Source organism: Carassius gibelio, chromosome A18 (genome assembly GCF_023724105.1).
Source record: "Carassius gibelio isolate Cgi1373 ecotype wild population from Czech Republic chromosome A18, carGib1.2-hapl.c, whole genome shotgun sequence".
NCBI classification, from domain to species: Eukaryota; Metazoa; Chordata; class Actinopteri; order Cypriniformes; family Cyprinidae; genus Carassius; species Carassius gibelio.
In genome coordinates, this window is record NC_068388.1 from 107,922 (window position 1) to 121,127 (window position 13,206).

The window sequence follows — 13,206 nt, forward strand, 5'->3', positions numbered from 1 at the left end:
ATATAATATGCAAACAAAAAACTTGTATTTTTTTTATTTATAATTTTATTAATCGCGATTAATCATTTATAGTCTTTGTTATGACCATAGACTGTATAAAAACCAACACTATTATTTTCACAAATATATATATATCTTATGTATTCGTTTTTTTATGGGGGCGGGAGTAAGTAAAAAACTTATGTTATGCAATTGCCAACATTATTAATACATTCAGATGTGATTCTTTCACCAGTTATGCAAGTCAATGTAGAGGCGCGTCTTCTCTGCGATTTACGATAAACCAAGTTCACGCTGTTCTTTCCACTGATCTGACTAGTTCTTTCACATTTATGCGTCTCTTTTCTAACCTGTATGGTAATGTTTCTCCCTCCATCGGCGCGTTGCAATACCGTCTTTCAGCCAACGGGGTCGCTGCGCCTCCGCTTTCCACGCGAGGACCTTCACACAAGCCTGTAATGAAAGAGACGGAGCTTTGTGCCCTAAACTAAAAAAAACAAAACAACAAAAAACACCAGAACCCGAACCCGACTCATGAATTAAAACAACGAATTGTCTGTGAGGTAATGATCGGGGAATTGTCTGTAGGCGGTTGTAAGACAACTGGCGTCGCTCGAGGAAGTTTAATTGAAACAGTTTGTGGGGATGATCAAGTTGGTGTTCGCCGTTTGCCTCGCTGAGTGAACTTGTAACGTTACAGAGAAAACAAGTAAACAATTCAGATTTCTTACTGTCTAAATTTAAGATAACGGCCATGGTAGAGTAGTGTCGAGTGAGCGATATGGAATAAATGTTTCTGTGGTAACAGGAAGCGGCGGGTTGTGATATTAAATAGCTAAATGTGAGTGTTGGCTGTGTGTTTGTTGAATAGTTTGAGGCCTGGAGGTGACGGCTAGGCCAATAGCAACTCAAGGAGCTCTTTTACTCTCCGAGTCGCTTTTAAACGATGTTTTATTATCCAAGTAGTATTGTTATATCTGAGCGTGTATAATATGAGGAGACCCTTGGCAGGAGAACTTTAAATTCATAGATACTACGTTTTAGAGTAAAAGCGCGGCAGCGGGGCTGATCTCGTTAGCTCTCTGGCTAGTACTACCATTAGCTTTATTAGCTCCGTGCTCTTTTTCGGGAATTTCCCGCAAACTGTCGTCTGTAGGGTTTTCGTGTCATTGTACGGTTATAGAGGTGTTAGCTACACGCCCAGAGAGCACGAAACAGAAGCGCATATGGTATTTTTGAGTGTTTTTGTAGCGGCGTGGTGGGTTTGTGTGCTGAACTTTAGTGTTGTTGCCTATAGAGGCCAGTAGAGGAGCGTCTGTCTGTCTGGAGAAGGCGGATGATGGAGTTCCCGCAGCAGCCTCAGCAGCAAAGACCCGCGGGGGACGGGAAGATCATCTACCCGCTGGGTGTCAAAGAGATCACTGATAAAATCAGCAACGATGAAGTCGTCAAACGACTCAAGGTAAGAGTGACAAATGCAATCACTGACTGGAATTAATTTATTGAGCTTTATAGCAGGTTTAATTAATACAAGTTTCTAATTAATACTTTATTGGAAAACACCAGTGCATGTTTCAGTTATTAATCTATAGTATAATTTATATAATGTTAATGTCCCCTTCTTAAGATGACGAATTGGTTGGACTGGATGGCCATGATGTTGTCATCTGTTCTGTACTTGATCACAAGCAGTCACACAAATTTCCTGTAACAGGTTAAATGGCATTTGTGAGCCTAGTTTAGTTCTAGTTAATGTACATATACCTGTAATAGTGCACTAATAATAATTGCAGAATGCAGCGATAATATATCTATTGCTCAGGCATTTAGTTGCGATGAACATGGAGGCTAGAGGTTAAATGAATAGCTCACACAAAACTGAACATTTTCTGAAAATCACTCAGACTTGGGCCATCTAAGCTGATGAGATTAATTCTTTTTCAGAATAGAATTTAGTAAATTTAGCATTACATCACTTGCTTACCAGTGGATCCTCTGCAGTGAATGGGTGTTGTTTGAAGGAGAGCATCACAATAATTCACGACACAATTCCTACATCTTGGATATCCTAAAGCTGACTACATTTAATTAGCTTGATGTGATCATACCTGCAACTTGGAGAGTTAATTTCTGTGGAAAAATGCATTAAATTTGCACTGACATACGGAGCAAAACTGTATCTAGTGAATATTAAAATGTTGAGGTGTGCACTTTTGATTTGGGTCAGTAAACAACTAATTTCTTGTTGTCGTTTTCATTGCATAATTGATGTTTGTGTTCTTCCTGTTTGTTTGCATAAAGCCTATGTATTTATGGAAGACAGTGGCACAGAAAGGGTAATATTATGGTAGTATTGTTTAGAAAATCTTTCAGAACAAAATAACTTAGTTTTTGTTTTTCATACTGTCTATTGATATTGAAATAATTTTGGGGAATAAATAAAGACGTCAGAAAACATGTCAGCAGTGTGGAAGCATTCAAAACTGTCAGAGAAAGACAAAAAATCATTACAAGCACAGAGTGTGTTAGACTGTTTAGTACTGCAATGCATGTCTTTAATGAGAAGATGAAGGGGTGGTTGTTGCTGGTTACTGTAAGATGATTGAAATCGCGAAATGGCCTTAAACAGTTAAGTAAACTGCAGAATGTTGGATTTTCCAATGCACACACAAATTGCATGTATTCAGACAACGCTGCATGAGATTGCAATGATATCTGCTTGTTAACTCAAAGTCCAAAGCACTGAATTAAGCACTGTAAATTATCTACCCTGAAACACTGTTACTCATCAGTTAACATTTGTATGAATTTCTACAAGGCATGTGGCAATGCGATATGTGTGACCAGCATCTTCCAAAAATTGTAATAAGGAAAAAAAGAGAAGAAAAAAAGAAAACCTGGTAAAACTATGTTCAGTTAGTATTCTGCATTCTGGCCAGTGTTTCATTTTGTTGGGATTCAGCCAAAAGAAAAAAAAAATAGTTTTAGTACATACACTACCAGTCAATAGTTTTTGAAGAGTAAGATTTACATAATTTTTTTTGACCATTAAAAATAGCTTCATTGTATTTGAACATAGGCATTCAATTTGTATTTTATTTTTATCAAATAAATGCAGCCTTGATGAGCAGAAGAGTTATTGAAGAAAAAAAAACTTACTGTTCAGAAATTTTATTTTGAGTGGTAGTATATCAAATGTTATGTAATAAGTTATAACCACGTAATGAAAACAGTTATTCACACTTGTGTGGCACAGCATCATCTTTCAGTTTCAGACTTTCTGAAAATCCTGTGTCGGATAGTGCCTTGGTTGTAAACAAATCCACAATAAAATGAAGACCAAGGGAAAAGGAAATTTTGAATATCAAAAGATCAGGGGATATTTTGATTTCTTAGTTCATTGCCTTTTTAATTATTCAGGTTTTGTCTGAAAAAAATTTATTACTTATGGTTATTAAAGAATAGGTTTCCCATTTTCAGGGGCTTAAATTAAAGATTTAACAGTTTTTCCTACTGCAAGAATAGGGCATATTGTTAATCACCTCAAGTCCCGTCCTTTACCAGACCACGTTGACATGTTAATTTCACTGAACAAAAACAAATTGCCTAAAATAGGTGATGTTGCATTTTCAAAACCATTTTAATGCTATTCCTTGATGAACATTCCTATTGTTTTGGATTTTTAATATGTTGGCTAACATTATATGAAGATGAACAGGCTTTTGATTTTTTTTTTTTTCCGTTCTGCATTGCTCCAACTGATAACCGCAATATTTTAATACCGCACTATTGACAAGCAAACCGCAGAGGAACGATAGCAACCGGGGCAACCGCAGTGTTCAGAGCCTATGGCCTTCTTGTTTTTTTCAATTTGTCACTGTGCATTCAATGTAAAATAAATTAATGATACAATATGGTTACGACTGTAATTTTCTCATGAGCCGTTGTGGCTTTATGGTGCTGCTTTGTTTTGAATAGGCTGGCTGAAATGATGGTAGGTGCTCAATCGCGTCCCAAAAACCTAACGTAGCTAGTTTGGGAATATTTTGGCTTTCAACCCAATGAAAAGGGCGAGCCAGCGAATATATATGAGCCGATATGCAAAATTTGCTTCAAAAAGGTTCCTGTGATGTGGCAATGCATCTAATTTGAGGTCATCGGGACATTCTAAAACGCTTAACGTGAAAAACGTTTAACGTGGTTTAATGTACTAATACAGTGATATTAACAGACCAAACTCACTAAACATCATATTAATAAAGTATACTATCTACAAAAAAATCAGATGATCCCTGAATATGAATTCAACGTGTTTAATAATAGAAAACCATCATAAGGCTTAATGTGTTATTAAACGACTTGCATTCATATTCAGGGCTCATCTGATTTTTTTATAGATCGTATACGTTAAGTGTTTTAGAGTGTCCCCTGTCATCCAGCGCAGAGCTCTGCCCCCTCAAGCATCAGGTCGCGGAGTAACATCAAAAAGAACACCTGAGACCGGTACCGGCCGACAGTTAGGAGTAGCTGAAGCCTTTGCAAAATCTGTAAAATACAGCCGTGAAAGTAACAGGCATACCTGCTGAAGTCACGGACAACCTCCGCGTCAGTGCCCATACCCAAGAGAGCGTGAGCTTTAGGGCTGAGACAACGCGTCGAGGTCATCGATGACGTCGACGCAAAAAATATGCATCGATTCGTCGACCTGTTTTTATTTCTCTAAAAAACGTTTGCAAAATGTTTACCTTATGTGTGCTGAATATATGTGATGGCCGGATCAACATTCTGTCCAACATTATATAACCAATCCAGGTTTTTTTTTGCATTGATCTTTTAATTTTGCGGCTGTCAAAGCCTTATTTGATCGGTGAGTGATGTAGAATAGAATGACTGCTGCGCCTGACAGGGCGCGTACGAGATAGAGCCCCGGCTGTGCGCGCGCACTCACAGTCTTCAAACAACACGAGCGCTTCTTGCTCTCTCTCTCTCCCTTGTGCATATTAATCAAAATCATTAAACACAATAGGGCGAAAAGGGTGAAACACCAAAGTTTCACGCGCGCTTGCGCACTCACAGTCTTCAAACTACACGAGCGCTGTCTTGCTTGCTCTCTCTCTCTCTCTCTCCCTCCCTCCCTCCCTCCCTCCCTCGTGCATATTAACCAAAATCATTAGACACGATAGAAAAAGGGCGGAGCGCCAAAGTTTCACGTGGAGCATTCAGAGATTTTTTTTTTTCCTCCATGACAGGCTTCTGGCTCCCACTGTTAATTTATTTTTTTTTTTTTTTTGGGAAAAGCACTCTCTGTATTAGCTTAAAGCCCTCAAGTTTACATTGGTTACTGTATTCTTTCAATTGCTCTAAACAAGTATTTTGGGTGACCGTTTTTGTTGAATGCTAGACATCAAGTTGTTGTTATTTTCATCTGAAAGAAGAACTTTTTTTCAGTAAGCTAGGCCCTATGTGTTCAGTAAGCTTGTTTCAGTAAGCTATGTGTTTTCAAGGTTTTATTGAATGCTATCTCTATACAAGTGCAAAGTAATGCATTCTTAGTCAGTCTTTTATTTTGTAATTTTAAGAGCAATAAACATATATTGCAATGTTAAGGAATTCATGTTTTTTCATTCAGATATGTAAATCAACATGTATAAATTGTTAGTAGTCAATTAATGGGGAGATAATCGAAATTGAATCGGTCTGAAAAAATTAATTGTTAGATTAAACATTGCATTGAAAAAAATAATCGCTAGATTAATCGTTTAAAATATAATCGTTTATCCCAGCCCTAGTGAGCAGATAACGAGTGCATCGACTCCAACCCGAATCCACTGTCCTGGTGGGCCAGTGGTGGCGTGATAATCAGTCTAGATTTCCACTGCTGTCCAAAGTTGCGTGTAAATACGTGTAATACCTGTTATAAAGCTTTGATTTCTTAAAAATAATTGTTGGAAAACGCATGTTCTTGTTGCTGTTTGACATTTAACTTAGGGGTGTGCCGGTTTCAGAATTGGTGATGACGGTTATGACGTGAGTCAAATGTGACGGTTCATAACATAACCGTCGGGGGGGGGGGGTCCAAGTCAATTGGTTGTTCTTGGAGATAGCGGGTTAACTCCGTGTCAGCGCGCGCTCTGATCGGTAAAGGGGCTGAGATTTCAGACCTCCGTTTATTAAGGAGATCTGTCACAAAACTCATCATTCGCGCCAACGTTTTTTGATCAAATTTCAAAGCCGCACTCGCCCGCCATCCGCTGATTGTTTTGGGGTCTATGGCGATGCAATGCTTTGCTGATGCGAGCCGCAAAAAAAAAAAGCAATTGCCATTTGCCCATTAGCTCCGCCCACTACCGGAGAAACTGGTATGTCTTCTGCTTGTTCGAAAATGAATATGAATATTTCTACATTTAATCCATTATTTTGACAGGAGAAGACAACAAAGAATAGTTTACATATAGCGTGTTGTTTAAGCGTGGTAAGACTCTCGCTCTCTCTCTCTCTTTGCATGTGTGAGAAACAGCGCTATCAGTAAAGTGACGGTGAGTCATGCGCATTCACAAAGAGTTTACAGAGTGTCAAATACAGGTGCGCTGTGTGTCCATTGAGATGAGCTGAAAAGTTCAGATCGCTTGATGGAGAGAGAACTCTGAAGCTCAGATGCTGAAATTAATGCAAGCGTCATGCGCTTCAGTCTATGTAGTAAACAAACCTGCACGTCTCTGCCATTCATTAATTCACACAGAGACCCGCAGAACACGGATTTATATTTTAAACAACTTTTGCGGCTTAACATTTACAGATACTGGTCCATATGGAGATTTGATTTGATTATTTTATGCAGCAAAGATATTTAATGCTAAAGTATGAGGCATAGGCCTACGCTGAGTTTCATTTACGATGAGATGTGCTCTAGTTCACAGTGCAGTGCAAGTGAACGCGGCGTGCTGGTGCTTCCATGTCACGGTTATCATTGTCTGCTTTACTTGCTTTTTATTTATTAAAATACATGCAATTGGTTGATGAAACATTTATTAAAATTAAGATAAAATTTGTACAAAACGAAATTCGTTTTTAAGAAAGGTTTTCTACAAAGCAAAATTTTATGAAGTGGTAAATATCATGTCTGACGATTTACAAAACTTCATTAAGTGGTAAAAACCATTTCTCCCGATATATTGCGCATCTTATGATCTTATCTAAAAAATGAAAATAATTTTTGATAAAAAATGTTTGTAAAAAATATTTTAATGACACGGTTTTGGCGGTTATAGAGTTCTAATGACGGTGTTCAACTATAACCGTCGGTCTCACGGTTATATACTAACCGTCACACCCCTAATTTAACTATAAACAAAAATGTTTTAAAATGTGTCTCTCTTGTCCGTTAAAAAAGCAACAATATATCCTACATAACTCAATGATAGAGCTTTGTATGCAGCAAAATCAGGATAAATTAGGTATGTAAAAAAAACAGCGGTAATAGCGCATATCGCGCTATTGAGCCACCCATAATATCCCCAGGGGAAATTTCTTAACCGCGACAGCCCTAGCTCCAACTGATTTGAATAAATAAGCTATGCATTGGCTGACATGGTATGCTATTTTTTTTTATGAAAAATTAAATGAGAATGAGAATCACGCTTACGACAAAATTGTTACCTATTTTTAGTATACTTCATTGAAGGATTTGACGGTGTGATTCATAGATTAAGTTCTTTTCAAAGATATATTCATAAAAACAACCGCGGCACTGCATTTTAATTTTGAAACTTGGATGTTTATTCAACGAAGTATAAGCCTTATGGAAAAACTATTTGTGGAGGTCAGTTTTGATATTATGACGGGCCGCCACAAATAGCTGTATTTATTGGAAGCATTGGAAACTAGGGCTGAAACAATTCCTCGAATAACTCGAATACGTAAAATAATTAAGGCAAATTGTCTCTAGGCTTCATTTAGTCCATTAACTAACTACACACGGAACACTGTGTTTCCCCATGGACCATTATTACTGACGCACAACTCATAGACACTGGAACATGCACATTTATTAAAATAATAATAAATAAAAAGCGCTGGACATATTTAAGACCGTAAATCAATATGGTGGCTAGTTATGATGTCCCTACGTTAGCTATGTTTTGTGAAAGACTAAGCGAAATTCATGTTGATTGTCTCATTCTCTTTCTGACACACACCATACAGTTATGCATAAAAATACCACAGAAATAAACGTAATCAATATCACATGACGAGTGCCAGTTTCCACCTCTAAAAATCATCATAACACATGTGATACTGATTTTATGCAACAGTTTAACAAAAAAGTTTTTATTAAGATACGTATGTTTTAGACACTATATTGACGGAAATATGGCAACAAAAAATAATCCCAAACACAGCCACAGTGCTGTTTTGCATCACTGAGCAACATGAGGGTGTTTTGTTCCTGAATTAATTATCAGTTTAAATTATTCTGTTCAGTCGCAATGAATCACTTATTAACAGTAACTTTCTGCCACCTACTGGCAGTTTTATTTTCACATTTTTATCACATTTTATTTTCACACAGTCATCTTATATTTCTAAATATCATTATTCAGTGTTTCATGTTTAAAATAACAAAATATTTATGCATTTATAACTGCTGGTTAAATGCATTCATGTCCCTCTGGGCTGAATTAAATAGTGTAAATAGGCCTAAATCTAAATGCCTCTTTAGATGCAGCTTCTGTGTTTCTTCTGCATTACAAAGATGAATTTTGTTGATACCAGGGCTTGAAAATGAAAAAAAAATTCAATCGTTTCACTCCGAGCAGAATCGAAATTTTAACGTTTCTGTTCTGTGTTCCTCTAATATTATTACCGTTCCGAAACCGGTTTTCGGGTGGAAGAAAAAACGGTTAATAACGTTATTTATACTTTTTACTTAGTTATAAGTCACTGCTCACATTGCATTTCATTAGCCCTATTACTTCCGAAATAATGAAGGCTAAAATGCCTGTAACTAGTCTAAACTAAAATGTTTAAAACATTATAAAAACAGTTATTAGTTTATATCCAAAGCAAATCCTCTAAAGTTATAGGCTATAAAAACGTCAATTCAAAAACAAATTAGTAAAGGTGAAGCTGATGCCTACCCCTCTCATTCGGCAGGAATCCAAATGTTTCCATGTTCCCGACATATCTGGATGCTAAAATGTTTTTTATTATATAGCGTTTGTACTTTCAGTTGTTATTATTATTTAAAATAATCTTGGCGGTTAACGGTTGTTGGTTAGGTAAAATAACGCAATTAACATCCCTAGTCAGTAATGTCACAGTGCAAAGAATATAGAATAATAGTTACTGTATAATAAGTAGGCTAACCCTTTATTTGCGTCCGAAAGTCAGAATCCAAATTTCACTCTAAGAATAACTTTGAGGTAAATACAGTAAATGAAAATTGTTCAGCTTACGGTAAATTTGAGAAGCTCCCCTAGGCTATTTCCCCTCACTCCACAACAAATCATTTCAACTAACAGTATTTAGAAAAGAACAGGAATTAAAAATAAAAGAAGCTACAGCATATTAACGACAAACTGAAACGAATTAACTTATGCCAAAACGAAACTCAAACCAACGTTGGGCATCATTCAACACAAAATCAAATGTTTCAGTATTCGCGATGTATTTGAATAACAAATGATTATAAAAATAGCCAATAAACAGTGTTTATTATAGTTTGTTAATTTTGAGTTTAATTTAATAGTTTGTAATGTTTATAAACATTTTGTGTCTGCATTGTCTATTTCTGAATGAAATCGTCTTTTTTTCTCTCTCTAGAAAAAGTATGTTTTATATATATATATATATATATATATATGTATATATATATATATATATAACTGATTATTAATCGGTCAAAATGATCTGATACTAGGGTTGCACGATATTGGGAAAAAATGACATTGCGATATTTTATTTTTCTGTGATTTATATTGCGATATTTTTTCCTACAAACAAAAATGAGGTGAGCACACTTACATTCTCATTTTAAATGATTTAAACATCGACACCATCGTGTCAATTGATTAATTATGCGCGAGGGAGAGAGAGCAAGACAGCGCTCGTGTTGTTTGAAAATGGCTTGCTCTCTCTCGGTCTTTCTCTCTCTCTCTCTCTCAATTCAATTCATATTGCTTTTTTGCCATGACATACAAAGGTAGATATTGCCAAAGCATTGTACATAGCAGAATAAAAACAAACACCCCGCACGCTCCCTCTCTCTCTGCCCTGTTAAACTTGCATGTGTTTTTCAGTCCTGTCAATGATAAACTTTCACTCTATGATGGTTAAGCTGTGCAATTAATCCACAAATCATATTTGTCAAGGCCGGGGAGCAGCTGGCCCGTGTTTCTTATTTCAATGAATAATGGATCAACTACGACAGCCTACATCGCACATCCTGCGATGTGACTATCGTGGATTCGTACATCGCGATATCGATTCTTAAACGACACATCGTGCAGCCCTAGCTGATACAGTTTGCTGCATTCATGCACTCAGAAACCGGTGACTGTGAACGAATCAGCAGAGCTCGAACAAGCTTTTGTCATTGTTAAATCTTTCTCGGACGTTTCGAAATGTCGAAATTGGGTTGCGCATCTATCTGTGCATGATGATGTCCAATGCCATCGGCGAGCAGAGCTTCTCAGAGTTGGGAATAATCAGAAGAGAGTCCTCAGTTGGGCAGGAAAGGTTAAGCATGCTGGCGCTTGAGTGTCGAATGCACATGCACCAATGCAGAGAAAATGTAGGCCGTTTTTGTGCTGCGTCATAAGGCCTAATTTGGTCTTAATCCGGCCCTAAAGGCGGTGCATTGCCATTGCGATTTACCTATGATGAGTTCACAGCTGAGCAGACATTTAACTCGTTGGCTTCAGCACATTTGTGTATGCCATACTGCTGGAATTGGTGAAATGGTTGACAGCAAATGTTAAATATTAAATGGAACGATAAAATAACGTTATTAACCGGTTAATGGCCATTTAAATTTTTCGATTCTGTTCGGAACTATAAAATTTGATTTAGTTTCTGGTTTTGTTCCTGTCAAAATTTCGTTCATTTCTGGTTTTTGTTTTCGTTCCTTGAACCGGTTCAGAGCCCTGGTTGATACTGATATAATTTGTTGGGTAACAGCCCAAATGTCTTATCATTCTAATTGATGGATTAAATGTAAGAATTTGACTCAAAAGTCTCACTCATCTAACACAGCCTATTTAACTTGTCAGTTCATGTTTATTTGTGCACTTCCGTCAGTGAACGCCGCCTGCAAAACACTAAAATAAATATCAAAGAAATAATAATTAAACAAGAAAGTAGCCTAAATAGTTAAATACACCCTGTCTAACGGACGCGAGTGACGCAGCGTGACAAAATTCTCCTTATAATCAGTGATGCTACACTGGATGCAGCATGACAGACATAATAAATCCCCCGTCCAGTTTCTGAGGTAATGACACAGAGTTCAGATGTCCTGTAGACACTAGACAGACTAAACCTGTTGCAACGCGGTTGTGTTGCGTCCGTTGAAGACATGGCTCACTGTTCCGCAGCCAAGTAAGCTCGTTAACTCCTCATCTGCACGAGCTCTCATTGGAATAGGAATGATTGCCATATTTCTTGTTACCATCTCTTATTTATTGCGGTCTCGTTTGTATTTGGCCAGTTTGGAGAAAGCCGCACCAAATATGACCAGCCAGGCATTTGTGATCACGGGAACCTGGGCAAACGCGGATGGGTGACATAAATGGAGATGGCTCCAGATCGGCAATGTAGTATTTGGTTTCCCAACAAGATCTATCGGCCAACACTAAATTAATTTGCTAAACGCATTAACTGTATTTTCCTGCGCTCAAATCTGCCAATCTAAAGGAAACACTGTGTTTGAGGTAAGATGTTAATTACCATAGACTTAGAATTTGCAACTATTACAGTTATTACACTTGTATACAAAACTTTGTATTATACTTGCTATAGAGTGTGTGACGTCACGTGCACTATCACGTGCTCTATCGGTGGCAGTAGACAACCGCGGTGGCAACCGACCACCACGGTGATGCGGTTGTCACGGCAACCATCACAGCCCTATGTAAAAGTCAATTTAAACTTATTGAAACAGATTCATTTCTAGTACGGCTGTGAATTGATCAGTACACAGAATATGAAGGATATCAAAAACAACTTTTACACACACACACCAGTACGTAGAGACATCTAAGAGGATTTATTTTCCAAATAACTCTAATTTCATGTTGCTGAAAAACGTGTCTGAAATTATGTATGGACTCTTGTTCTTGTTATCCTTCTTGTCCACTGATTTTTGTCCTTTAAAAAAGCCACAAAGCCTTCCAAGAAGACGGTAAAGGCTAATGTCATGCTTGAGCTTTAGTTAGGCTTAACGTGAAAGTTAAGTTTCACGGCATGGGCTAAATGCAATGTTTAGGATTTGATTTATGCATTAGTTTTAGTTTGTACCTTTTTAACTTTTTTAAAGTAATGTGAAATAGTTTTTTTTTTTTTTTTTATTATTATTATAATTTATTTGTATTTGGCTTTTGAATGTTATTCGGCAGTCAAATGCATCAAATGGGTTTAGTTTTAACTGTAATCAATGTATGCAATTTCAGTAGTAAAGGCGAGCATACATGGTGCGATTTTTGCTGTCGTACGAGTTCGCACTTTTTTTTCAATAGTGTATTCTCATATGGTCGCAGCTTGTATCATGTGCAATGAAGTACGAGCCGAGCAGAGTGTCTTACAAGCACTTCCTGACCTCCCGATCATTTTTAAACATGTCTAAAAAGTTTGTGAGCTATCGGTTTGAATTTTTGACGTGTGCGTGAGCTGATTTGTTGATCTATCTGAAGTTGACCAATCACGAACTAGGAAAAAGACTATCCAGCAATTTCATTTGTTTAAAAATATATAAAAATGACGTTACTATATGCACAAACTTGCGTGACACGCTATGGTTATATACTTTACCATATATTCCGCCACCACATCAAAGCATGCGCACACAGATACATTTATCTCAAGCTGTTTTTGAAGAACAGAAAGTCCATGCTTTTCTCTGCTCTTCAGCCAAACTCTATGCCATGCCCTTCTTTTTCTTTTCTTTTTTATTCTTTTGGAAGCCATTGCTGCCACAATCTCTTCCTCTGA

General features: G+C 37.2%; 1 protein-coding gene and 1 long non-coding RNA gene across 19 annotated transcripts in view; one reads left to right on the plus strand and one right to left on the minus strand.

The window, feature by feature from the left end:
• The window catches only part of LOC127933885 (sister chromatid cohesion protein PDS5 homolog A), a 59,237-nt gene that overhangs the window by 11,665 nt on the left and 34,366 nt on the right, over positions 1–13,206 (plus strand). For 3 of the 18 annotated variants that reach the window (XM_052530945.1, XM_052530948.1, XM_052530957.1), the window contains exon 2: positions 1,298–1,462. The exons of 9 other annotated variants lie outside the window; for them this stretch is intronic. In XM_052530945.1, the coding sequence (XP_052386905.1) occupies positions 1,337–1,462 (126 nt within the window). In that variant the 5' untranslated portion in view covers positions 1,298–1,336. Of the gene's footprint in view, positions 1–413; positions 710–1,297; positions 1,463–13,206 lie in introns of those variants that run through there. 6 more of the 18 variants (XM_052530961.1, XM_052530960.1, XM_052530963.1 and 3 more) reach the window with 5 other exon arrangements.
• LOC127933888 (uncharacterized) lies at positions 397–902 on the minus strand. The gene is made up of 2 exons (XR_008147594.1): positions 732–902; positions 397–453 (listed from the first exon to the last, which is right to left on the minus strand). It is a non-coding gene; the product is annotated as an uncharacterized LOC127933888 (long non-coding RNA).